A 26,294-nucleotide genomic window follows, 5' to 3' on the forward strand; every position below is an offset into this window, starting at 1 on the left:
TAACTTCCGCCAGTCCACCCTATAGGTTTCAGTCTTCCTGTGTACGTCTCTCCTCCCCCCCCATAACCCTAGCCCTCACCCTGTCCCAGGACCCTATCCGTATGACACTATCACTCTACACTACAGCAGGTCCCAGGCTTCCTGTGTGTGCCTCCACTCCTCCCTATCCCCTAGCCCTATCCATAACCCTATCCCAGCCAGTTCCATTGTGTGAGACAATCACCCAGTAGCTGTGGCCCATTTGTAAAAGGGAGGGGCCTGCATGCTTAACTCATGGCTACGTAGGAGACCTTGTCTGCCAGGAGAATTAGCAGATCAGCTCACAGAGCAACACATGTGGCCCACACCCATTCAAGGGAGAGAGAGAAAAAAAAACACATTGCGCATGGGTCTTCAACTTAACACTCCTGTCAACTTAACAGCTTAACAGTTGCACAAATTCATCACGGAAAGGGAGTTGAAGGAAAACGTATTGCTTGACTTGGGCTTGGTGAGTTCTGCATTTCTAGCCTGTTATTGTTCCTATTAAGGAGTTTGTATTGTCGTTCTATGATCGACCTCGTAGACACGTTGCCCTGTGAGAAGGACAGAGAGAGAAAGTGAAGAGAGCTTCAAGACAACGTCCTTAATAGCTGTATTAATTCTGTCCTGTCGGTGATTTCGAAGAATGAGAAATAATCCTGATAATGTGTGTAGCCATTGGCGTAATGTGGGTGGTTTTGAATAGCGACATGCCCCACTTTGACTGTATGAGAAAAATCCACTCTTAACTGTTATGAAATTCTAGATATGTAAAAGGGGCAAGGGGCTATGTTTCATTTATGAAATTAATCTCTCCAAATAACCCATTCACTATATTTCTGTGTTCTGTATGTCCAGTATTGACTGTTCATCATGGACTCACCAACAACAGCAGGTACAATTAGCGTCTTGTCTTCGGGAGAGGCCTTCAGCCACACGGTCAGTCACATTTTCAGAGAACTCTTCACACAGCCCTCCGTAGCTGGTGAGTGTACCACATTCTTCCACACGATACAACCATAGACCTACTAGGTACTACTCTAGGGGTATTTAGGGAGGTGGTGGACAAGAAAAGAGAGGACAAACTTTGCTTGGACCAGCTGTGAAGACAAAGCAAAGGATTTGTATCCTGTTGGACAAAACCTAAAACCTTTATGTAAGGGGAAATATTCAGACTATAAGATATTCTTAGGCCAAAAGGATCGCCCACAATCCTACTACTATCCTCCTAAGTCATGTTTTATTCATGTTCTATGCAAACTCATTAGGAAATACAAGTATATTAATTCAATCCCACACTGTTCTAAAGCAGGCTCTCTGACAATGGCCTCATTCCAAAATGACACCCTATTCCCTATATGGAGCAAAGGGATTTAGGTACCATTTGGGATGCACAAAGAATCTATGCCAACATTCCTAGAGTGTCAGAGCCCAGAGCAGGTGACTGAGGAGGTGACTGAGGAGGTTGGAGGTTGCCCTAGAGATGGTCCGGTAGAAGAGAGCTTTAGACAACAGAATAAACCTCTTCGTTGTTAGGTCCTCCTCGGGAAGAAAAGATGGCTTTGAAAGAGTGAAGAAGGTAGAGAGTAGAGAGAGAGAGAGAGAGAGAGAGTCCCTAGAGAGGGTTAGAAGGGTGTGTCACACTATGGACCTGCAGATTATGGGGAGTGTATGTTAATCAGCCAGCCAAGTCTGGGTAGGAAAGCGTCCAGCACCACAAGTTCTGCTCTAGTGATAAGGACAAACTGACTGGTTGCAGCTCAAATTCACCCTCTATCTCTCTCGCACACGCACGCACACACGCACACACACACACACACACACACACACACACACACACACACACACACACACACACACACACACGGGAGCTCTAACATACTCTGGAAATACTCAAATTAGCATCTGAATACCGTGTGGATGAATACAGACCTTAATTTGATCACCCTTTTGCAGGAGCACTTTCTTGCAATGCAGGAAATGTCAAACTTGTACTGTTAATTATACTTAACTTGAAATGTTAAGTATAAAGGCCAATTCTTGTGGGAATTGGCCTATATGGATAGTTTCTTATAGAATGTTTAAAAAGTCTTCTGAAGTTTGCAATTTCCACTGAAATTTCAGACTTCATTTTCCCTTACGAAAAATGTATCAACCCCTACAAAATGTCCATGAATTAATGATGTTATTTAAATGATAGGAGGCCGTCTGCGCTCCTTAAAGGTTACTACTCTGTAGTGTTGGTTCCAGGTGCGTGGGAGTCCAAATAAGAATACTGGAGGAAATGGAGATCCAAAACTGAATGCAATAAAGATGCTAATTTGAACATTATGGTGCCCAAAAAAATCGAAACAAAAGTTTCAGCCTCGGGCCATCCTCAGTATAAATGGTAGGCACACACACCTGTTTCTATTTCAAGAATAATTGCATGTCACATGATCAAGCAAGAATATACATCAGAAAATCTATAATTGGTACCTAGTACAATAGAATGCATAATCTGCATTATACAGTATATAACAGTTGACAGAGAAATATCATAAATGACTGGTACTATGATTTTTTTTGGCCACCATGATGTTCAAATTAACAACAGCTTTCCGCGTGGCATGTAGCCTAGCGGTTAAGAGCATTGGGCCAGTAATTGAAAGGTTGCTGGTTTGAATCCCTGAGCCGACTAGGTGAACAATCTGACTATGTCCCCTTGAACAAGGCACTTAGCCATATATGCTCCTGGAAATCTAAATGACATAAAAGCTTTATTTTGCATTCAAGCCTCAGTTTTGTATTTTATTTATTTGTTCAGGCAGTGTGCGGGTCTCCTCCATGAATTATAATCCACTTTTCATGCAGGATTATTTTCCTGCAGTAGCAAACTGGTTCAAATTAAGATCCTGCATGTGTATTGGTGCAAAACTTGCATGATATACTTTTTTCCCCTCCATCTATTCAAATTACTGACCCAATGCTCTTAACCGCTAGGCTATCTGCCACCCTACCAATTAAATTCAAATGTGGTTTCACAAGAGAGTAATAGTCTCCCAATTAAACCAGTGTTTCCCAACTCCGGTCCTCCAGTACCCCCAACAGCACAGATTTTTGTTGTAGCCCCTGATTCAACTTGTCATGGGCTTGATGATTAGTTGACAAGTAGAATCAGGTGTGCTTGTCCAGGGGCCATAACAAAAATATGTACCGGTAAGGGGTACTTAAGGAACAGAGAAAATTGTGCTCCCATTGCTTTTATAAATGGTAGGGGAACATATCGTGAGACAGTTTTGAAAAGAAACAAATGTGTCTATCCGTTTCTCTCTTGTTAAATCTTTGGAACAATATTAAGACCACATTTGAACTGAACTTGAACTGTTAACTGACAACGCTTCGTCAGTGTTCAACGCGATGTTATGACGGAGATAATCTTACAACAAGGAGAGAGTCTCTTTCTCTCACTGGCATACATCATGTGGGCTATCTACATGAAAACATTCCTGTGAGAATCTTCTCCGCTCACATTGCCCTCGGGTTTGTTCGACAACGAACAGCGATCACAGTGCCATCCCACACGGCTTGTCTCACCAGTCAAAGTGACCGAAATAAACCCTTAGCCCTCCCCCTCTTCAGAGACGGGATCCATGTATGTCTGCATCAAAGTGACTCCATACTGTAGTTGTACGACAGGCTCAGCGTGATGCTGTCTGAGAGGACGGCAATGCCACCTGAATAACAAAGGGACACAGCATGCGTTGTACTGTCAGAACAGCCTTGGGAGACAGTGAAGAAGCAAAGAGATCATTCTAGAATGCACTCACTGGTTAGAGTAGAATTGTAAGGCAGTAATTTTGTATTTTTTATTTTTTTTGTGAGGGAGAGTTCATTGAGGTGAGACAATCAGATGTTGATTAGCAGGTGTGTGACTATCTGCTATTTCTTTATGCTTATGTTTCCTGTTGACTTAGATGCTACAAATGTGTCTAAAACTAAGTAGTGTTGTTCCCAAGAGAGCAGTACTGAACATCAGCTATTAAAACATAGTTTACATTGATCAAGCTTATGGACTGAAGACAAACATAACTTTTTGCTACCAATTGTGTTCAAACTAAAGTAAAAAGAAAGAAGCACAACAGGACTAAAATAATATGGACGCTAGTAGCAGTTCCTCAACTTAAAATACATGATACATTCCAAATCCACTACCACCCTGGTATGTGGATCTTAACTTGCCTTCCTTTCAAAAATCTCACGATTTTATGTTACCATTCTGCGTTCATTCTCCCTTTACACTCATTGGAATTGGCCTATATGGATTGGTCTAATTTGAAATGTTCCTTACAGAAGAAAGCGTACACATGGTAACAATTGAAAGGGAACAGTTTGGAGACTATGGGGAAATGATTCGACCAAAAATGAGGACACAACAGTTCACCTGACAAGAGTGAATCCAAACATTACACTGTTGATTTAATGTGCATTTTACATTTCACTGTACTTTTCGCTGCATTTGTTGACAACGAAATGTGAAAATACTCTGGATACATTCAGTAACAGGATAAGAATAGTCCTTGAAAATGTGGAGTAGGTGCAACATAAGACAACAACAAAAAATGACAAGAGTTTGAGTGGGAGAACTAACTGGTGTCTCCAAGTGACCTCGAGCATGTAGATGTTTGTTTTGTTTGGAACTCAGCCCTGCATCCCCACCATCACACAATTACTGTTGTTGTTTACGCAATCCAAGACAGGCCCATTTATAAATCGCAATCTGGGTCACGTGGGAATCATTTGAAAGCTTGTTCTATTGTCAAGTTATAAAATATGATCGTACAGTGTTACTCTTTCACAGGGCAAGTCAGGGAAAAATCGGCATGTTTGGTCATGAATGCATTCAGATGCGTGTCCAACTGCAATGTTTCATCACAATAGACAAACATAGACTCATTCTGTTCAGGAGAACCCAGGCTATGACACCATGTCATCTTGTAACTGTACATCAAACATATGGATCATAAACGTAGACACTGTATACGACATGAGTTTTATGATATGGGAAATGTGAAGTGCACATTTGGACTCACAGGTGTTCGTCTTGCTTGTACGACATCAAAGCGGTATTTCTTTCGAAATACATCCAGTCATCTTAATTTACATCATTTCTCTCACTCGGACCTCAAAAGATTAGCGGGAGGGATGGAGGCAACTTCTTGTCGCGTGCGGTGCTCAAGTTCAAATCGACTGTCAGTCAAAACCCATACAGCGTTGTGAAGCACTGAGCACTGACGTCATGTTTAGAATGTTATTGTACAGACACTGTGTTCCAATTTATGCGCTTATCAGTGCCCAAATCTGCCATTTTCAAGTGTAAAGACATACTCAAACATCTCACTCAGTATGATCATTCAGTCTCATTAGTATCTTTCCTGCCTGTATTCTTGCTCCAGCTCAATGACCTGAGGAGTCAAGTCTGGGTCCACTGCCTCAAATGAGACCTGTTTCCTTCCTTTCCCCCTCTCCATCCCCCACTCTCTCTACTCTCTCTCTCTAGCCCCGTTTATATCTGGTTCTAGCATGTGTCCTTTGTCCTGATCTTATCCACATTTTGACTATGCCCACACTGTATCCGTTGCATCTACAGATGGTAGTAAGATGTGTCTCTTATCCATGTACACCGTGTCTGCATTGTGACCAGATATCCTGGCCCCTCCCTGTATGCAAACTTATTTGACAGTTATCCTTTCAATATTTATTTATTTGTTTATTTTAAGACATATATTGATGCAATAAGTCAATGGCGTTACCTGCCAACGATTCTAGAGGGAGGGATGATGATGAATGAATTGGTTTCACTGTCCAGATCGTTCTACACAGGTAGGATATTCAGACATAATGCACGTCAGACTACCCCAGGAGGTGGTCAGGACATCTGATCACCTTCAGATCCCAATGCATCCTTAAGTCATCCACACCTGTCTAAAAATGTGGGCACAAGCAGAATGTGGACAATATCAGGACAAAGGATGCAAGCTAGAACCAGGTATAAACGGTGCTTCTCTCTCTCCCCCCCAGCTCTCTTTCTCTCTTCACACCTCTCACAAGTTAATGAGAGGAAAGAAAGCATCTGTCAAGCATGTCAAACGGCCTGTGCCCAGTAGACCAGGCAGGGAACTCAAGGTCACGTCATTGGCTCAGAGCAGCACCGTAGTCAGGTCCTGGGAGAGTGCCTGCGCCACGGCCTTCGCCTCAAACTGCTGCTTTGACAGCTGGGAAATCAGAGTAGAAATACATTTAAAAAGCAAGAGGAGAAGGAGGGAGATAGCAGCAGCTCCTTCTATCTTAATCAGGACATGGATTGCTGTAAGTGTTGTAGCCTTGTTAAAGGAACAGCCACACACCTATAGGTAGCTCCTTCACAAAACTATTATGTTGATCCAAATTCAATAGATCGAAATTATTTGGTACATCCTCCATTCACTGCAAAAGACCACTGTGATGCTATTAAATGCTTTTAACGTTTGAACAACCTTCTCTCATGGGAAGGGCAGATACGACTGATGTTGCTGCCTTTGGGGCAATCACTATAGGGAGAGTCACCCTTGGGGGAGTCACTATAGGGACAGTCACCCTTGGGGGAGTCACTATAGGGACAGTCACCATAGCAGAAGGGCAGATACTATTGATGTTCCTGCCCTTGGGACAGTCACTATAGGGACAGTCACCATAGCAGAAGGGCAGATACTATTGACGTTGCTGCCCTTGGGTCTGTCACTATATGGACAGTCACGCTTGAAGCAGTCACTATAGGGACAGTCACCCTTGGGGCACACTATAGGGATAGTCACCATAGCAGAAGGGCAGATACTATTGATGTTGCTGTCCTTGGGGCAGTCACTATAGGGACAGTCACCGGAGCAGAAGGGCAGATACTATTGACGTTGCTGCCCTTGGGACAGTCACTATAGGGACAGTCACCATAGCAGAATGGCAGATAGTATTGAGTAACAATAGCATAAGTGATACATATATACAAATACATAGGCCATACAGCATACTTCAGCAGAGCCCACTTACTGCGCTGGGCTCTGACTGTACTATTGCATCATGGATGATGTCATTGAGGAGGAAAGGATGGGGATGTGTGTTGAGACCAGTTCTACACTAATCCTCCTCCAGAGCATCTGGCGTGAAGACGAAGCCCAGGAGGCCGTTATATAGTGGACTGGGTGTGGGGAGAACATTTGCTTTAGAATAGTTAAATATGCTGTAGGAAACGGTTTAGGGAAAGGGTCTAAGATAGTGTCGTTAACCTTAATAGAGAAGTACTCCCTTAAGTGTGGATATAGTAGATGTATCTGTAGGAACTATACAAATGGCAACCATTGTTGTTTCAGCAAATCTCTCTCGCTCTTTCCCTCTCTCTGACAGACACACATGAATGCATAGATGTCCTTGTTTTAATCAGTTGAACATTTTCTTCGCTGAACAACCCCCTCAGATGCCCTCTAGCCCATATCCCCCCAGGCAACAATATACTTGTCCAACCTCTTAAAGCCATAACAATAAGTGAATGGCCCCTGCAGCACCAGGAAGCCCATACTTACAGTACATTACACCGCTCTCCTTCATATGAGGCTCTCTGTCTGTACCTCATTAACTACAGAGCGCTGGGCCAGAGCCCCAAATGATCTCACTACAAAGCCATCTCATCTCACCCTCCTCTCCAAGGACTTCTGCTTCAAAACAAAATAAATGTAAATTACCGTCATTTTGGCCCCTGCCTGGCCTATCAACCACTCTATACCCCTGGGCAGCTGACGGGAGGTCAGAGAGAGGGGAAACATCAGAGGGATATATGGGGGAATGTTACAGTCAGCCATCATCCCTTTATCAAAAGACCAAGCGACTGCCTGGAGTTAACATGGGAATCTGGGACGCCCTCATGAAAAGAACCCAGCTAATATCAAAGCAAAGCTCGTACTCTACCTTTCCATTGTAGTGATACTAGAGAGTATACTCCCCTATATGTCATATTTGCATCAGCATTGTCTTGAAAATATTCAATATAACAATCTGACACAAACTGGGTCAAGGTTTGAATCGAGAACAACAAGCGCTCCAACTGTGTGTACTGTACTAGAATTGAACTACAATTGCCACGTACAACTCCCCACTGTATTTAGTCTCCCCACTGTATTTAGTCTCCCCACTGTATTTGGTCTCCCCACTGTATTTAGTCTCCCCCACTGTATTTAGTCTCCCCACTGTATTTAGTCTCCCCACTGTATTTAGTCTCCCCACTGTTTCGAGCTTACTTTGTATAAGGTAATGGAAAGTGGAAGTAGGAGACGATGTTGTTACCAGCGATGAACAGGAAACTATTACCCCAATCTAAAATATCGTGTTCGGTTCCAGGTTGTTTGTTAATTCCAAATAAAGCCAGAGCAGCAACAATGCTTGTTTCTAAAGCACTATCATCATGTAGCCTGCCATTAAGCTGTGGACCAGAGGAGATGTGATGCCCCTGCCCTGGTCTCGTGGAAAATATATTCTCAGGCACATTTAGTCCTCATACAAATATTTGTCTCAGTCAGTCAGTGGGGCTGTGGAGTCTATTTTGTGCCATGCCACCAACTACTGGCTCAGTCCCCAAGGTTGGGCACCAGTGCAGCTTGTTTCCTTCCAGGGGGGGGACATCCTATGGACGGGGTTCTGCTCTGTCTTGGGGAAACAAATGTTCTGGATACAGAAACAGCAGAAGAGGCATGCATACAGCATACTGTGGTTATGTCCCAAATGGCCCCCTGTTACCTGTTTAGTGCACTACTTGAGACCAGAGCTCTATGTGACCTGGTCAAAAGTAGGGCACTATATAGGGAATAGCGAGCCATTTGGGATGCTATAACTCAACAGCAAGGGGAAGCAGCAGAGTCCCACCCTTAGGGGCAGAGAGAGAGACACTTCCTTGTTTGTTCTACTGATTAATCTTCTTAGCCCTAAGCTCTAGTGTACTGTAGCTTGCAGTGGCACTTGTTCAGTCTCTGAGCAAGAACTGTACTGTGTTGCGTTTGTAACTAATGTACCTATCTTTGGAGATATGCGTCAAATTACCCCTCTTTAAATAAGTACCACCTTGCAACCAACATTGGAGAAGGGGTGTTTGCAGAGGGGTGTGGTTTATATAGCTAGATAGCTACTCTACTGGTGACAAAATGTGATTAAAAAAAACGGATTGCCATCATTAACGCAATTCCAATGTTGTTTGAGTTGCTTTGTGTATCAATCACCAAATTAGCTTGAGAGGATTTCCCTGCAACACTGCTCACTACATCCACATTTCTTGACATAGGCATTTCAAAGAGCTGTCAGTCAATGCAAGCTCATGAATATAAACTCCCTGCCTCCACTCAGCCTGTCTTTTCAAACTTTCAGGTAGTTAGCTATGAGAGAAAGAGTACTTTTTCTCAAATATTTCTATCCACACAAAATATTATGGGTGATTTAGTTTTTAGTCACTCAAAAGGCTATTTTACATGGGAGTCAGAATGACCGTTTGTGACGTTTAAGAGCACACCTCAAATATTGCCACCCCTCCCACCTCAGCGCAAGTGATCTGATGCTAGACAGGTAAATTGCTGAACCTGGAGTTAGGGCTGGAAAATGCCAGTGCGCCAGTTTTCACATGACGAAATTGCAAACTAACGTGGGCTTGACACATGCGCCTCCTGACCGCTAACCAAAAATAGAACCAGTAGTTATGTTATTTTGGTTTTCACCTTTCAAGTGAATGTGAGAGGTACCCACCCGTGACTGTGTTTGTTAGTGACAGAGAAATGGTTGTTGCATTCAATAACCTCAGGTCTGGAAACCTTCACCAAGTGACTACCTACAATAGGTGAATGTGTTTCAATTTGAAGTCAACCCTTCATGACCTTATACTGTACTTGTCATAAGGCCTTTTAGTTATGGCCAAGTTGTCCTCAATGTTGTGGTCTGAAAATATTGGATCATGGGTCACATCCAACCTGCAAAATCACAATAAGCTGGTTTGTGAAGTGATTAGTAGTGATGTTGCATTCATCTCGAAGCAGCTTCGTAGAAGTGTGTCGATGCGTGTAGTACTTTATCAGAAGGACGTCATCAATTACGTCCAAGGCTACGTTTCATCACGTGCTTTTTTCAAACCATGTGTTGCAAAATGTGAGATCCCACTTATTTCATTGTGGCTTCGGTGCTTTATTCAATTCCAAGCTGCTTTCAGTCACTGACCTCTACTGGACACCGTACTTACGAACATAGTTAGGATTTTGCACATGTAGTTTCACTTGACTGGGAGCTCCGCAGGTAGAGTAGGGAACTACGGGACACTTTGTTATGAAGTCAAATCCTGTTGAAGGCAGCAAAGCTGCCTGCCATCCAGGACCTCTGGATGGCTGGGTAGCTGCTGCTACTCTCTGTTTATCTTATTTGCATAGTCACTTTAACTATACATTCATGTACATTCTACCTCAATAAGCCTGACAAACAGGTGTCTGTATATAACCTTGCTACTCTTTTTTCAAACGTCTTTTTACTGTTGTTTTATTTCTTTACTTACACACACACACACACACACACACACACACACACACACACACACATACACACCTTTTTGTTCTTTTGCACCATTGGTTAGAGCCTGTAAGTAAGCATTTTCACTGTAAGGTTTACACCTGTTGGATTCGGCACACGTGACAAACTAAACAAATAAACTGATTTGATTATTTAGACAAATGTTTTATGTGAAACCACACTTTCTGTACTGTTGTTCGAGAGCCAAAAACAAAGAAATATTAAAACATAGAAAAAAGAACATAGAATGCCCACCCTAGTCACACCCTGGCCTAACCAAAATAGAGAATAAAAGCAAACCAAAGGTGCGGACTCCAGCCACAAAACCTGACTTTCAAGGGGAGGGTCCGGGTGGGCCCTCTTTACGGGTGGGCCCCGGACAGGAGGGCGACTCGGACAGCTCCGGACAGGAGGGCGACTCTGGCAGCTCCGGACAGGACACAGGCACAGGACTCACCAGGCTGGGAAGACCTACTGGAGGCCTGGTCCGTGGAGGAGGCACAGGATAGACAGGGCTGTGGGGGAGCACTGGAGATCTGGTGCGTAGCCTTGACACCACTCTTCCAGGCTGAATGCCCACTGTAGCCCGGCACGTGCGGGGAGCTGGAACAGGCCACACTGGGATCTCCTGGAGAACTGGGGAAGCCGTGCCTAGAGCCGGCGCAGGATATCCTGGCCCGAGGAGACGCACTGGAGGTCTGGAGAGCAGGGATGGCACCATCCGTCCTGGCTGGATCCTCACCCTAGCCCGGCAGATGCGGGGAGCTGGAATGTAGCGCACCGGGCTAAGAACGCGTATTGGAGATCTGTAGTGCCAAGCTGGCACAAGACGTGCAGGGCAGGGGAGGCGCACAGGTGGCCTGGTAGGTGGGGCTGGCACAGTCTTCACCAGACGGCTAGCACGCACCTCAGGACGAGTATGGAGAGCTGACTCAGGTGACATCAAATCGAGGACACGCTCCGTTGGGCGGATGTCGTGCCTCATGCACCAACACAGCAACTCTCTCATTACTCTCTCCTCCAATCTCCCCATCAACTCCTTCACTGTCTCTGATTTGCTTCCTTTACTCACCTCCAATTTCACTGGCTCTGGTTCCATCCTCGGCTCCGCCGACAGTCCCGTGTGCCCCCACCCAAAAAGGATTTGGGCTGCCTCTCCTGGCCACGCTGCTTGGTCCTTTGGTGGTGGGTAGTTCTGTGACGATCCTCTTCCTGTGAATGACTGGACCAAGGTGCAGTGTGAGACGTGTTCATGATATTTTATTAATATCAGAACACTAAAACAAAAAATAACAAAGAGGAAAGCGAACAGTTCTGTAAGGAAACTAACAATAAAGAAAACAACAACCCACAAAACCCATGTGCGCAAGAGCTACCTAAGTATGGTTCCCAATCAGAGTCAACGATAGACAGCTGTCCCTGATTGAGAAACATACCCGGCCAAAAACAAAGAAATACAAAAACATAGAAAAAAAGAACATAGAATGCCCACCCTAGTCACACCGTGGTCTAACCAAAATAGAGAATAAAAGCATCTCTATGGCCAGGGCGTGACCCCTTCATTGCACTTGTGCAAATTGTAATGGGGCTTTCTTTTGTCTCTTTCAGCAATACGGTATTTTGTGTTTGTACCTAATGTATCTTTTTACTATGTGCTTGCTTTCGCAGGAGTTCTGACAACAACTTCTGCACATATGACTGAAACAACCTCAGATGCTTCTGTGGGTAAGTACATTACTGTATTCAAAAGAAAGCCCCATTGCACTTGTGCAAAGAGCAATGGGGCTTTCTTTTGTCTCTTTCAGCAATATGGTATTTTGTGTTTGTACCTAATGTATCTTTTTACTATGTGCTTGCTTTCGCAGGAGTTCTGACAACAACTTCTGCACATATGACTGAAACAACCTCAGATGCTTTTTTAGGTAACTACATTACTGTCTTCAGAAATCACACATTGATAAAGGCTGAAGGGGGAGAGAGAGACATTCCAACATGTTGTCTACACCAAAGTGTGAAGATACCTATAGCGGCGGACAAATTCAATTGAAGTCGGAGGTTTACATATACCTTAGCCAAATACATGTAAATTCAGTTTTTCACAATTCCTGACATTTAATCCTAGTAAAAATTCCCTGTCTTAGGTCAGTTAGGATCATCACTTTATTTTAAGAAGGTGAAATGTCAGAATAATAGTGTAGAGTGAAGTATTTCAGCTTTATTTTCTTTCAGCTTTTATTTCTTTCATCATATTCCCAGTGGGTCAGAAGTTTGCATACACTCAATTAGTATTTGGTAGCATTGCCTTTAATTGTTTAACTTGGGTCAAACATTTTGGGTAGCCTTCCACAAGCTTCCCACAATAAGTTGGGTGAATTTTGGCCCATTCCTCCTGACAGAGCTGGTGTAACTGAGTCAGGTTTGTAGGCCTCCTTGCTCGCACACGCTTTTTCAGTTCTTCCCACAAATTTTCGAAAGGATTGAGGTCAGAGCTTTGTGAAGGGCACTCCAATACCTTGATATTGTTGTCCTTAAGCCATTTTCCACAACTTTGGAAATATGCTTGGGGTCATTGTCCATTTGGAAGACCCATTTGGGACCAAGCTTTAACTCCCTGACTGATGTCTTGAGATGTTGCTTCAATATATCCACACACTTTCCTTTCCTCATGATGCCATCTATTTTGTGAAGTGCACCAGCCCTCCTGCAGCAAAGCACCACAACATGATGCTGCCCCCCCCCCCCTGTGCTTCACGGTTGGGATGGTCTTCTTCGGCTTGCAAGCCTCCACCTTTTTCCTCCAAACAGAATGATGGTCATTATGGCCAAACAGTTCTATTTTCGTTTCATCAGACCAGAGGACATTTCTCCAAAAAGTACGATCTTTGTCCCCATGTGCAGTTGCAAACCGTAGTTTTATTTCTTTACTTACACACACACACACACACACACACACACACACACACACACACACATACACACCTTTTTGTTCTTTTGCACCATTGGTTAGAGCCTGTAAGTAAGCATTTTCACTGTAAGGTTTACACCTGTTGGATTCGGCACATGTGACAAACTAAACAAATAAACTGATTTGATTATTTAGACAAATGTTTTATGTGAAACCACACTTTCTGTACTGTTGTTCGAGAGCCAAAAACAAAGAAATATTAAAACATAGAAAAAAGAACATAGAATGCCCACCCTAGTCACACCCTGGCCTAACCAAAATAGAGAATAAAAGTAAACCAAAGGTGCGGACTCCAGCCACAAAACCTGACTTTCAAGGGGAGGGTCTGGGTGGGCACTCTTTACGGGTGGGCCCCGGACAGGAGGGCGACTCGGACAGCTCCGGACAGGAGGGCGACTCTGGCAGCTCCGGACAGGACACAGGCACAGGACTCACCAGGCTGGGAAGACCTACTGGAGGCCTGGTCCGTGGAGGAGGCACAGGATAGACAGGGCTGTGGGGGAGCACTGGAGATCTGGTGCGTAGCCTTGACACCACTCTTCCAGGCTGAATGCCCACTGTAGCCCGGCACGTGCGGGGAGCTGGAACAGGCCGCACTGGGATCTCCTGGAGAACTGGGGAAGCCGTGCCTAGAGCCGGCGCAGGATATCCTGGCCCGAGGAGACGCACTGGAGGTCTGGAGAGCAGGGATGGCACCATCCGTCCTGGCTGGATCCTCACCCTAGCCCGGCAGATGCGGGGAGCTGGAATGTAGCGCACCGGGCTAAGAACGCGTATTGGAGATCTGTAGTGCCAAGCTGGCACAAGACGTGCAGGGCTGGGGAGGCGCACAGGTGGCCTGGTAGGTGGGGCTGGCACAGTCTTCACCAGACGGCTAGCACGCACCTCAGGACGAGTATGGAGAGCTGACTCAGGTGACATCAAATCGAGGACACGCTCCGTTGGGTGGATGTCGTGCCTCATGCACCAACACAGCAACTCTCTCATTACTCTCTCCTCCAATCTCCCCATCAACTCCTTCACTGTCTCTGATTTGCTTCCTTTACTCACCTCCAATTTCACTGGCTCTGGTTCCATCCTCGGCTCCGGCGACAGTCTCGTGTGCCCCCACCCAAAAAGGATTTGGGCTGCCTCTCCTGGCCACGCTGCTTGGTCCTTTGGTGGTGGGTAGTTCTGTGACGATCCTCTTCCTGTGAATGACTGGACCAAGGTGCAGTGTGAGACGTGTTCATGATATTTTATTAAAATCAGAACACTAAAACAAAAAATAACAAAGAGGAAAGCGAACAGTTCTGTAAGGAAACTAACAATAAAGAAAACAACAACCCACAAAACCCATGTGCGCAAGAGCTACCTAAGTATGGTTCCCAATCAGAGTCAACGATAGACAGCTGTCCCTGATTGAGAAACATACCCGGCCAAAAACAAAGAAATGCAAAAACATAGAAAAAAGAACATAGAATGCCCACCCTAGTCACACCGTGGTTTAACCAAAATAGAGAATAAAAGCATCTCTATGGCCAGGGCGTGACTCCTTCATTGCACTTGTGCAAATTGTAATGGGGCTTTCTTTTGTCTCTTTCAGCAATACGGTATTTTGTGTTTGTACCTAATGTATCTTTTTACTATGTGCTTGCTTTCGCAGGAGTTCTGACAGCAATTTCTGCACATATGACTGAAACAACCTCAGATGCTTCTGTGGGTAAGTACATTACTGTATTCAAAAGAAAGCCCCATTGCACTTGTGCAAAGAGCAATGGGGCTTTCTTTTGTCTCTTTCAGCAATATGGTATTTTGTGTTTGTACCTAATGTATCTTTTTACTATGTGCTTGCTTTCGCAGGAGTTCTGACAACAACTTCTGCACATATGACTGAAACAACCTCAGATGCTTTTTTAGGTAACTACATTACTGTCTTCAGAAATCACACATTGATAAAGGCTGAAGGGGGAGAGAGAGACATTCCAACATGTTGTCTACACCAAAGTGTGAAGATACCTATAGCGGCGGACAAATTCAATTGAAGTCGGAGGTTTACATATACCTTAGCCAAATACATTTAAATTCAGTTTTTCACAATTCCTGACATTTAATCCTAGTAAAAATTCCCTGTCTTAGGTCAGTTAGGATCATCACTTTATTTTAAGAAGGTGAAATGTCAGAATAATAGTGTAGAGTGAAGTATTTCAGCTTTATTTTCTTTCAGCTTTTATTTCTTTCATCATATTCCCAGTGGGTCAGAAGTTTGCATACACTCAATTAGTATTTGGTAGCATTGCTTTTAATTGTTTAACATGGGTCAAACATTTTGGGTAGCCTTCCACAAGCTTCCCACAATAAGTTGGGTGAATTTTGGCCCATTCCTCCTGACAGAGTTGGTGTAACTGAGTCAGGTTTGTAGGCCTCCTTGCTCGCACACGCTTTTTCAGTTCTTCCCACAAATTTTCGAAAGGATTGAGTTCAGAGCTTTGTGAAGGGCACTCCAATACCTTGATATTGTTGTCCTTAAGCCATTTTCCACAACTTTGGAAGTATGCTTGGGGTCATTGTCCATTTGGAAGACCCATTTGGGACCAAGCTTTAACTCCCTGACTGATGTCTTGAGATGTTGCTTCAATATATCCACACACTTTCCTTTCCTCATGATGCCATCTATTTTGTGAAGTGCACCAGCCCTCCTGCAGCAAAGCACCACAACATGATGCTGCCCCCCCCCCCCCCTGTGCTTCACGGTTGGGATGGTCTTCTTCGGCTTGCAAGCCTCCACCTTTTTCCTCCAAACAGAATGATGGTCATTATGGCCAAACAGTTCTATTTTCGTTTCATCAGACCAGAGGACATTTCTCCAAAAAGTACGATCTTTGTCCCCATGTGCAGTTGCAAACCGTAGTTTTATTTCTTTACTTACACACACACACACACACACACATACACACCTTTTTGTTCTTTTGCACCATTGGTTAGAGCCTGTAAGTAAGCATTTTCACTGTAAGGTTTACACCTGTTGGATTCGGCACATGTGACAAACTAAACAAATAAACTGATTTGATTATTTAGACAAATGTTTTATGTGAAACCACACTTTCTGTACTGTTGTTCGAGAGCCAAAAACAAAGAAATATTAAAACATAGAAAAAAGAACATAGAATGCCCACCCTAGTCACACCCTGGCCTAACCAAAATAGAGAATAAAAGTAAACCAAAGGTGCGGACTCCAGCCACAAAACCTGACTTTCAAGGGGAGGGTCCGGGTGGGCACTCTTTACGGGTGGGCCCCGGACAGGAGTGCGACTCGGACAGCTCCGGACAGGAGGGCGACTCTGGCAGCTCCGGACAGGACACAGGCACAGGACTCACCAGGCTGGGAAGACCTACTGGAGGCCTGGTCCGTGGAGGAGGCACAGGATAGACCGGGCTGTGGGGGAGCACTGGAGATCTGGTGCGTAGCCTTGACACCACTCTTCCAGGCTGAATGCCCACTGTAGCCCGGCACGTGCGGGGAGCTGGAACAGGCCGCACTGGGATCTCCTGGAGAACTGGGGAAGCCGTGCCTAGAGCCGGCGCAGGATATCCTGGCCCGAGGAGACGCACTGGAGGTCTGGAGAGCAGGGATGGCACCATCCGTCCTGGCTGGATCCTCACCCTAGCCCGGCAGATGCGGGGAGCTGGAATGTAGCCTACCAGGCTAAGAACGCGTATTGGAGATCTGTAGTGCCAAGCTGGCACAAGACGTGCAGGGCTGGGGAGGCGCACAAGTGGCCTGGTAGGTGGGGCTGGCACAGTCTTCACCAGACGGCTAGCACGCACCTCAGGACGAGTATGGAGAGCTGACTCAGGTGACATCAAATCGAGGACACGCTCCGTTGGGCGGATGTCGTGCCTCATGCACCAACACAGCAACTCTCTCATTACTCTCTCCTCCAATCTCCCCATCAACTCCTTCACTGTCTCTGATTTGCTTCCTTTACTCACCTCCAATTTCACTGGCTCTGGTTCCATCCTCGGCTCCGCCGACAGTCCCGTGTGCCCCCACCCAAAAAGGATTTGGGCTGCCTCTCCTGGCCACGCTGCTTGGTCCTTTGGTGGTGGGTAGTTCTGTGACGATCCTCTTCCTGTGAATGACTGGACCAAGGTGCAGTGTGAGACGTGTTCATGATATTTTATTAAAATCAGAACACTAAAACAAAAAATAACAAAGAGGAAAGCGAACAGTTCTGTAAGGAAACTAACAATAAAGAAAACAACAACCCACAAAACCCATGTGCGCAAGAGCTACCTAAGTATGGTTCCCAATCAGAGTCAACGATAGACAGCTGTCCCTGATTGAGAAACATACCCGGCCAAAAACAAAGAAATACAAAAACATAGAAAAAAGAACATAGAATGCCCACCCTAGTCACACCGTGGTCTAACCAAAATAGAGAATAAAAGCATCTCTATGGCCAGGGCGTGACCCCTTCATTGCACTTGTGCAAATTGTAATGGGGCTTTCTTTTGTCTCTTTCAGCAATATGGTATTTTGTGTTTGTACCTAATGTATCTTTTTACTATGTGCTTGCTTTCGCAGGAGTTCTGACAGCAATTTCTGCACATATGACTGAAACAACCTCAGATGCTTCTGTGGGTAAGTACATTACTGTCTTCAAAAGAAATCCCCATTGCACTTGTGCAAAGAGCAATGGGGCTTTCTTTTGTCTCTTTCAGCAATATGGTATTTTGTGTTTGTACCTAATGTACCTTTTTACTATGTGCTTGCTTTCGCAGGAGTTCTGACAACAACTTCTGCACATATGACTGAAACAACCTCAGATGCTTTTTTAGGTAACTACATTACTGTCTTCAGAAATCACACATTGATAAAGGCTGAAGGGGGAGAGAGAGACATTCCAACATGTTGTCTACACCAAAGTGTGAAGATACCTATAGCGGCGGACAAATTCAATTGAAGTCGGAGGTTTACATATACCTTAGCCAAATACATTGAAACTCAGTTTTTCACAATTCCTGACATTTAATCCTAGTAAAAATTCCCTGTCTTTGGTCAGTTAGGATCATCACTTTATTTTAAGAAGGTTAAATGTCAGAATAATAGTGTGTGAAGTATTTCAGCTTTATTTTCTTTCAGCTTTTATTTCTTCCATCATATTCCCAGTGGGTCAGAAGTTTGCATACACTCAATTAGTATTTGGTAGCATTGCCTTTAATTGTTTAACTTGGGTCAAACATTTTGGGTAGCCTTCCACAAGCTTCCCACAATAAGTTGGGTGAATTTTGGCCCATTCCTCCTGACAGAGCTCGTGTAACTGAGTCAGGTTTATGGGCCTCCTTGCTCGCACACTTTTTTTCAGTTCTTCCCACAAATTTTCTAAAGGATTCAGGTCAGAGCTTTGTGATGGCCACTCCAATACCTTGATATTGTTGTCCTTAAGCCATTTTCCACAACTTTGGAAATATGCTTGGGGTCATTGTCCATTTGGGACCAAGCTTTAACTTCCTGACTGATGTCTTGAGATGTTGCTTCAATATATCCACACACTTTCCTTTCCTCATGAAGCCATCTATTTTGTGAAGTGCACCAGCCCTCCTGCAGCAAAGCACCCCCACAACATGATGCTGCCCCCCCTGTGCTTCACAGTTGGGATGGTCTTCTTCGGCTTGCAAGCCTCCATGACTGTGCCTTTAAACAGCTTGGAAAATCCCAGAAAATGATGTCATGGCATTAGAAGCTTCTGATAGGCTAATTGACATCATTTGATTCTGTGCCTTTAAACAGCGTGCTCCAAAATATGTGGTTGCTTGAAGTGTACGGTCTTGTCATCAACTCCAATTCGAATGCTCATCCGTTATAGCCGAGTTCGTTAAATGTGTTGAACATGTTTGCAGTCCACATTGTTGTAATTGCATTGCTTCAATGTGGAAAAACATGGTGAAACATAGGCGGTAGGATTTGGACAGAGACATGCCAAACATGGTCAATAAGCAAGGTTCAATTCACTCGGCTATTGATGAGACCTGAAAAGACCGTCTCTGTTTTCAATAGGCTACGTCTGAATACAGTTACAGGCACCATAATTGCTCCCCGTGGACGTATAATACAGCCGGTTTTGCGCAAATCCCAACTTTTCACAGGATCCAATATAAAGAGAAGGGGGGGGTTCTAAACAGGATCGGGTCTGAGGCGTGATGTCATAAATGGCTTCTCTCGTTCCATGGCACTGTGTGCACACGTAGGCCTAAATGTCTTTCCGCATAACATTCACACCTCTATCCACGCCTCTCCTGGCAATTGTATTGAAGCCGATGTGCAAGGCAGATTCTCAACCAAAATCTGCCATTGATATGACATTATACATTCTTAGAAAAAGGGGTCCCAAAGGGTTCTTCGGCTGGAGAAGGCTTTTTGGTACCAGGTAGAACCCTGGGCACTGTGCGTCGTGGCTGGATTGGCTGCTCTCAAAACCCATTCCATTATCAACTTTATTACCGTGAAGACGGTCTTTTTGTGAGTCTTAAAATTTTGCGCTGCATGAAATGGTCACTTCTGCTTGTGTTTTTAAAGGTTATGGATGGTCAAAATCAAGTTTTGCATGACATTTGATTATATTTGGATGAGATGTTGATAATGTTTGAACATAAAGTTACTGGGCCCCTCCCCCATGTCAAACACTTGGATTCAGGAGGCGGGATTCCTAACTATCATTTTAATACCCACAAAAAAATAAAGAAAGGAAATTAAAACAAATGGTATGAACAAAAATATTGGCACCCAGGATAATACTTCAGTTGTACAGCATTTGGCAAAGATACACTACATGACCAAAAGTATGTGGACACCTGCACGTCGAACATCTCATTCCAAAATCATGGGCAGTAATATGGAGTTTGTCCCCCCTTTGCTGATATAGTAGCCTCCACTCTTCTGGGAAGGCATTCTACTAGATGTTTGAACAGGGACTGCAGGGACTTGCTTCCATTCAGCCACAAGAGCAATAGTGAGGCTGGGCACTGATTATGGGGTGATTAGGCCTGGCTTGCAGTCGGCGTTCCAATTCATCCCCAAGGTGTTCGATGGAGTTGATGAAGTCCGGGGTCTGTGCAGACCAGTCAAGATCTTCCACACCGATCTTGACAAACCATTTCTGCATATACCTCGCTTTGCACGGGGGCATTGTCATGCTGAGACAGAAAAGGGCCTTCCCCAAACTGTTGTCATAATGCTGGAAGCACAGAATTGTCTAGAATGCCATTGCATGCTGTAGCTATAACATTTACCTTCACTGGAACAAAGGAGCCTAGCCCGAACCATGAAAAACAGCCCCAGACAATTATTCCTCCTCCACCAAACTTTCCAGTTGGCACTAGGAAATTGAGATCTGCCGGACTGCCAGATGAAGCGTGAAGCGTGGTTCATCACTCCAGAGTCCAATGGCGGCAAGCTTTACACCACTACAGCCAACGCTGGGCATTGCGCATGGTGATCTTAGGTTTGTGTGTGGCTGCTTGGCCATGGAAACCCATTTCATGAAGCTCCAGATTAACAGTTATTGTGCTTATGTGGCTTCTCGAGGCAGTTTGGAACTCGGTAGTGTGTGTTGCAACCAAGGACAGACACATTTTATGTGCGTTCCGCTTCAGTACTCGGCGATCCCGTTCTGTGAGCTTGTGTGGCCTACCACTTCGCGGCTGAGCCATGTTGCTCCTAGACGTTTCCACTTCACAATTAAATCCCTTCCAGTTGACCGGGGAAGCTGTAGCAGGGCAAAAATTTGACCAACTGACTGGAAAGGTAGCATCCTGTGACGGTGCCACAAGTCTCTGAGCTCTTCAGTAAGGCCATTCTACTGCCAATGTTTGTCTATGGAGATTGCATGGCTGTGTGCTCGATTTTATACACCTGTCAGTAATGTGGCTGAAACATCCGAATCCACTAATTTGAAGGGTGTCCACATACAACTTTGTATATATAGTGTATTTTTCACTTTGGAGTAGACAACATGTTTGCAGTTCTCTCTCATCCTTCTATCTGTACAGTGCCACGCATAAGTATTCATTCCCCTTGAGGTATTTCCTATTTTGCTGCATTACAACCTGTAATTTAAATATATTTTTATTAGGATTTCATGTAATGGACATACACAAAATAGTCAAAATGGAAAAGATAACTTGTTTCAAAAAATTCAAAGAAATCAAGAATGGAAAAGTGGTGTGGGCGTATGTATTCACCCCCTACGTTATGAAGCCCCGAAATAAGATCTGGTGCAACCAATTACCTTCAGAAGTCACATAATTAGTTAAATAAAGTCCACATGTGTGCAATCTAAGTGTCACATGATCTGTCACATGATCTCAGTAAATATACACCTGTTCTGAAAGGCCCCAGAGTCTGCAACACCACTAAGCAAAGGGCATCATCAAAGCAAGCGGCGCCATGAAGACCAAGGAGCTCTCCAAACAGGTCAGGGACAAAGTTGTGGAGATGTACAGATCAGGGTTGGGTTCTAAAAAAAATATCTGAAACTTTGAACATCCCACGGAGCACCATTAAATACATGATTAAAACATTGAAAAAATATGGCACCACAACAAACCTGCCAAGAGAGGGCCGCCCACCATAACTCACGGACCAGGCAAGGAGGGCATTGATCAGAAAAATGCAAAGGGGAGTGAATACTTTCGCAAGCCACTGTATCTATGTGTGATTTCTGAAGACCGTAATATTTACCTATAAAAAAGGCTTAGGTCTTTTCACTCATATGGACCAACTCCATATTAATGCCTGTGATTTTGGAATGAGATGTTCGACAAGCAGGTGTCCACATGTAGTGTATGTATGAATATAAAAAGGGAGATATATGCAAATGTTGTATGAACAGGCAGGGGGATATGGATATGACAAGGCTGGGTGTGAGGAGACAGAGCGAGCACGAGCAATCTCTCCCTGAAGTCTCTCACTGTGTGTGTGTGTGTGTGTGTGTGTGTGTGTGTGTGAGCAGACAGAGAGAGCAGTCTTTCCCTTAAGCCTACATGCCTCAGTCTCAATTACCATCCTGTCTCTGACCTCAAACAGTGAGAGTTAATAAGGCCTGTGAACTCTCCTCTCCCTGCTCAAACATGTATTCTCTTAGTACTGACACACACACTACTAAAACCTCGTACCCTCTTTCACGCCCGGGGTAGCTAGTCTTCTGAATGCAGCAACCTCACGCTCTCAGTTCAACCTCCGCCATGTCATCCACTACACTTGTTCAGGGAGGGTGGTTATCGACGCATGTATCCTGATAACGACTTGGTGTGCGCAACATACACTATAGAGTGTGCTACTTTTTGACCAGAGCACCAGGGGCCCTGGTCAAAAGTAGTGCACTATGAAGAAAATTGGGTTCCATTTGGGAGGCATCCTTGGAAGGGGTTGCACATTTTGCGATAGTGATTAATGAATCATTAATGATAGGCTGAACTCCTCTGATGAAGCAGGTAATTAAGAGTTAATGAGGTATTGCACACCGACGCGTCCCAGCACACTTCTTGTTTTTTTTGTTGCTTGGCACTTTTGAAATGTGTGACTTTTTTTCCCTACACACTTGGAAGTGTGTGTGTGTGTGTGTGTGTGTGTGTGTGTGTGTGTGTGTGTGTGTGTGTGTGTGTGTGTGTGTGTGTGTGTGTGTGTGATGCACTGTAAGATTGGTTGGGGGGAGGGGATGACACACATTGAGCTGATTGGAGTGTTTGTGTCCCTCCCCGGCTAGATTAAAGTCAAGGTGGATTGGACAGCTGTTCCATTGCAATAACTTATACTTAGCATCTCCTTCATCACTCTTTATTTAGTCTCCCTTCCACTTTTGACAGGCAGAAAGGCACCTTCTACCTGTCACTGTTGAAGTGAGAGAATAACATTCAGTCAACAAGCCCTGTGCTCGACTAGCGTCCAAACCAGGGGGTGTACTTGTACATCAAGCTGCCTTCCTGCTTCCGATACAGGAGAATCAGGAGATAGGCTACTTACTGTCGACAGTGTAGCTGTACTCAAAGCCACATCATATACTGTACACATGAATCTGTCACTACTGTATAGTCTAAACCAGAGTCAAACTACGGAGATAAGCAACGCAAGCAAGCGTCAAACAAGCTAGTGTAATGAATGTACGGTGAAATCTGAAGGGAAGTGTAATGATCTAAATCAGTAGGTACCGTACATGTCTGTGTGTTGACTACGAGGTTCTGTCTCTCTAATGCCATTATCGTGTCCTCTGTTCTGGTGTCATTTGCAGAGGGAGCCGCCATCGTAAAAGGTGTATCCTTTGAAAACCTTTTCGTAGGTGAGAAACATATCAATCACAATGTATTTATTATAATGCCGTTTTTATATGAGCAGTTGTCACAAGGTGCTTTACATGAACCCCTAAGCTTTGGAGATGGTTATCCAGATGTGGAAGCATTATTGTTCTCTCTATAGTCTGAAAATTGAACTAATGGTCCTGTGTGGCTCAGTCGGTAGAGCATGGCGCTTGCAACGCCAAGCGTCGTGGGTTCGATTCCCGCTGGGACCACCCATATGTAAAAGTAGTGGCCCCAGCCGACTTGTAAGTCGCTTTGGACAAAAGCGTCTGCTAAATGGGACATTATTACATTATTATTAATCCCATGAGTATACGTAAATGGAAAGTTCTCCACTCATTGTTTCTGGTTTCACCTATATCATTGTTATCGTTTCCCTCGCCATGCTGAGGCAACAATGTTCTGACATCTTTTTTTTTACTCTATCAAAGAAATTTAATTTATTTTACTTACATTTGAAGTCAATTTGCAGGTGCTCTTATCCAGAGAGACATATAGAGGTACCTCGCTCAAGGGCACGTCGACAGATTTTTCACCTTTGGGATTTGAACCAGTGACCTTTCGGTTACTGGCCCAACAATCTTAAAACACGAGGCTACCTGCCGATCCACCTACCTAAAAATCAATGAACTAAAAAAATAAATAATGTTTCTTTGATGTTCTAGATCACGATTACCCCTATGATAACGTGTCTTCTGAAAAAACATTACTCTTTAAAAGAGTATTCTATATTTTCAGAGACCATTCTCCCCTCTGTCAGTCTAATTTATATCCATCTCTCTCCCTTCCCAGGAGTCATTATTGTGGCGGTACTGGTGGTGGTACTGGTGCTGGTCCTGGTCCTGTGCCACAACGGCAAGCGTAAGGGCACTTACCACACCAACGAGGCCGAGTGTGGTTATTCTGACGACACGTATGGCTCTGAAAGCGAACTAGAGATTTTGAACGAGGAAGAATAGAAAGAAGTACACATCTAAACCAGGGCCAGTTGTCAACTCAAGATGCCAAATATATTCTATGGAATTGGTAATGCCTATGATGGTCATCTAATTTCAAGGCAACATTTATATGGGGCATACGACCATCTCAGCTCTGCAGATTTTGCCACGAAGAGACAGTATCGTTAGATCACTTATTTTTGTATTGCCCAGATATACACTATATATACCAAATTATGTGGACACCCATTAGTGGATTTGGCTATTTCAGCCACATTACAGCCTTATTTTCCTCATCAATCAATATACAGAAGCACTTTAATAAACAATTAATATTCATTACATGTGACTAACTTCAAGCTTACAATTAGTACAGTAGTTAAACCAATATTAGATTGTTGAGGTTTTGAAAAGATGTAAAAACTAGAGAAATTTTACAATCCTTTTTGTTTTCCTTTAAAAAAAAAATATCATACTCAAAAGATAGTACCTTGTTTGAATTTCTATTATTAGGTTGTTGAGCGAGCTTAATGTATAATAATGTATAGCATTGCTGAATGTAATATCTGTTTTCATTTTTTTTCTAAATTGATATCCAGTTGTAATCTGAGCTTGTAAAATTAAATCAAGGCACAGGCATCCCTCCTAACGCCAAACTGGATGTTTTGGTTTTTTTGGCCTGAAGGTACCAATAACTGAGAAAAGGAAATGCTACGGCAAGGACCATAAGAACACAAAAAAATACTTTCATGAAACTTGACAGACATTTCACCTATGACAATACTGGGAACAAAACAGTCAAAAAAATGTACATTCCCCTTCTTCTTATGCAAGTCCCTGTAACTAATATATTACCATGTGATTAAAGAGAAGCGGCCTTGTTTTGCCTGATGAAAACAGTGTCTAATTAGCAGTAAAACACTCGTCCCAGAGAGGAAGGACTTTTTGTATCAACAAGGCAACAACAGGGAAGTTTCAAAAGGAAACTGAAGACAACCGAATCACACGGGGGTTTGTTCCTTAGACACTGCCCCAACTAGGTGGAAAGGCTTCCATGTAGTTCAGAGAGGGAATATCAACAGGAACGCCCTGATAAATGCTCAAAGTATTAACATCCCAAAATACTGTATCGGTGACTAAATGTGGTCCAGTTTCTGTTGAAGATAATGCATGTCTGTTGTTCTATCACGTGAAAGTCCCATTCGATTAGTGTTGCGTATGTATCAAGCTACACATTTGATACATTTGCACAGTCATGGACGAAATTGTTTTTTTGTTTTTTCAAATTAAGAGTTTACTTGTATACCCAGTCGAAAAATCTGATTATTCAACACAACATCTGGGTTCAGAAAACCAAGATATAGCAGCAAAAAAACTTCAATAGTATGTGTTAATGAGATTTAGAAGCTTATGGAGGATTTTGTGTTTTCTATTTT

The 26,294-nt window shown here is 43.9% G+C and overlaps 1 protein-coding gene across 1 annotated transcript; it reads left to right on the plus strand.

Annotated features, from left to right (window-relative positions):
* The first annotated feature begins 319 nt into the window (after nt 1-319).
* On the plus strand, nt 320-25,519 carry LOC135542500 (uncharacterized). The gene is made up of 10 exons (XM_064969501.1): nt 320-490; nt 880-1,006; nt 12,289-12,345; nt 12,486-12,542; nt 15,231-15,287; nt 15,428-15,484; nt 18,153-18,209; nt 18,350-18,406; nt 23,854-23,901; nt 24,713-25,519. Exons 2-10 carry the CDS (start codon nt 895-897, stop codon nt 24,877-24,879), a joined length of 669 nt encoding a protein of 222 aa, XP_064825573.1. The 5' UTR covers nt 320-490; nt 880-894; the 3' UTR covers nt 24,880-25,519.
* The last annotated feature ends 775 nt before the right edge of the window (nt 25,520-26,294 follow it).

Source organism: Oncorhynchus masou, chromosome 6, assembly GCF_036934945.1.
Source record: "Oncorhynchus masou masou isolate Uvic2021 chromosome 6, UVic_Omas_1.1, whole genome shotgun sequence".
Lineage (NCBI taxonomy): Eukaryota > Metazoa > Chordata > Actinopteri > Salmoniformes > Salmonidae > Oncorhynchus > Oncorhynchus masou.

Excerpts from the sequence above, each read along its gene's own strand:
- LOC135542500 (XM_064969501.1), top strand. The coding sequence starts at position 895 with ATGGACTCACCAACAACAGCAGGTACAATTAGCGTCTTGTCTTCGGGA. Across the intron at positions 15,288-15,427 it reads AACCTCAGATGCTTCTGTGG|GAGTTCTGACAACAACTTCT; the intron begins GTAAGTACATTA and ends TTGCTTTCGCAG. Across the intron at positions 23,902-24,712 it reads CTTTGAAAACCTTTTCGTAG|GAGTCATTATTGTGGCGGTA; the intron begins GTGAGAAACATA and ends CTCCCTTCCCAG.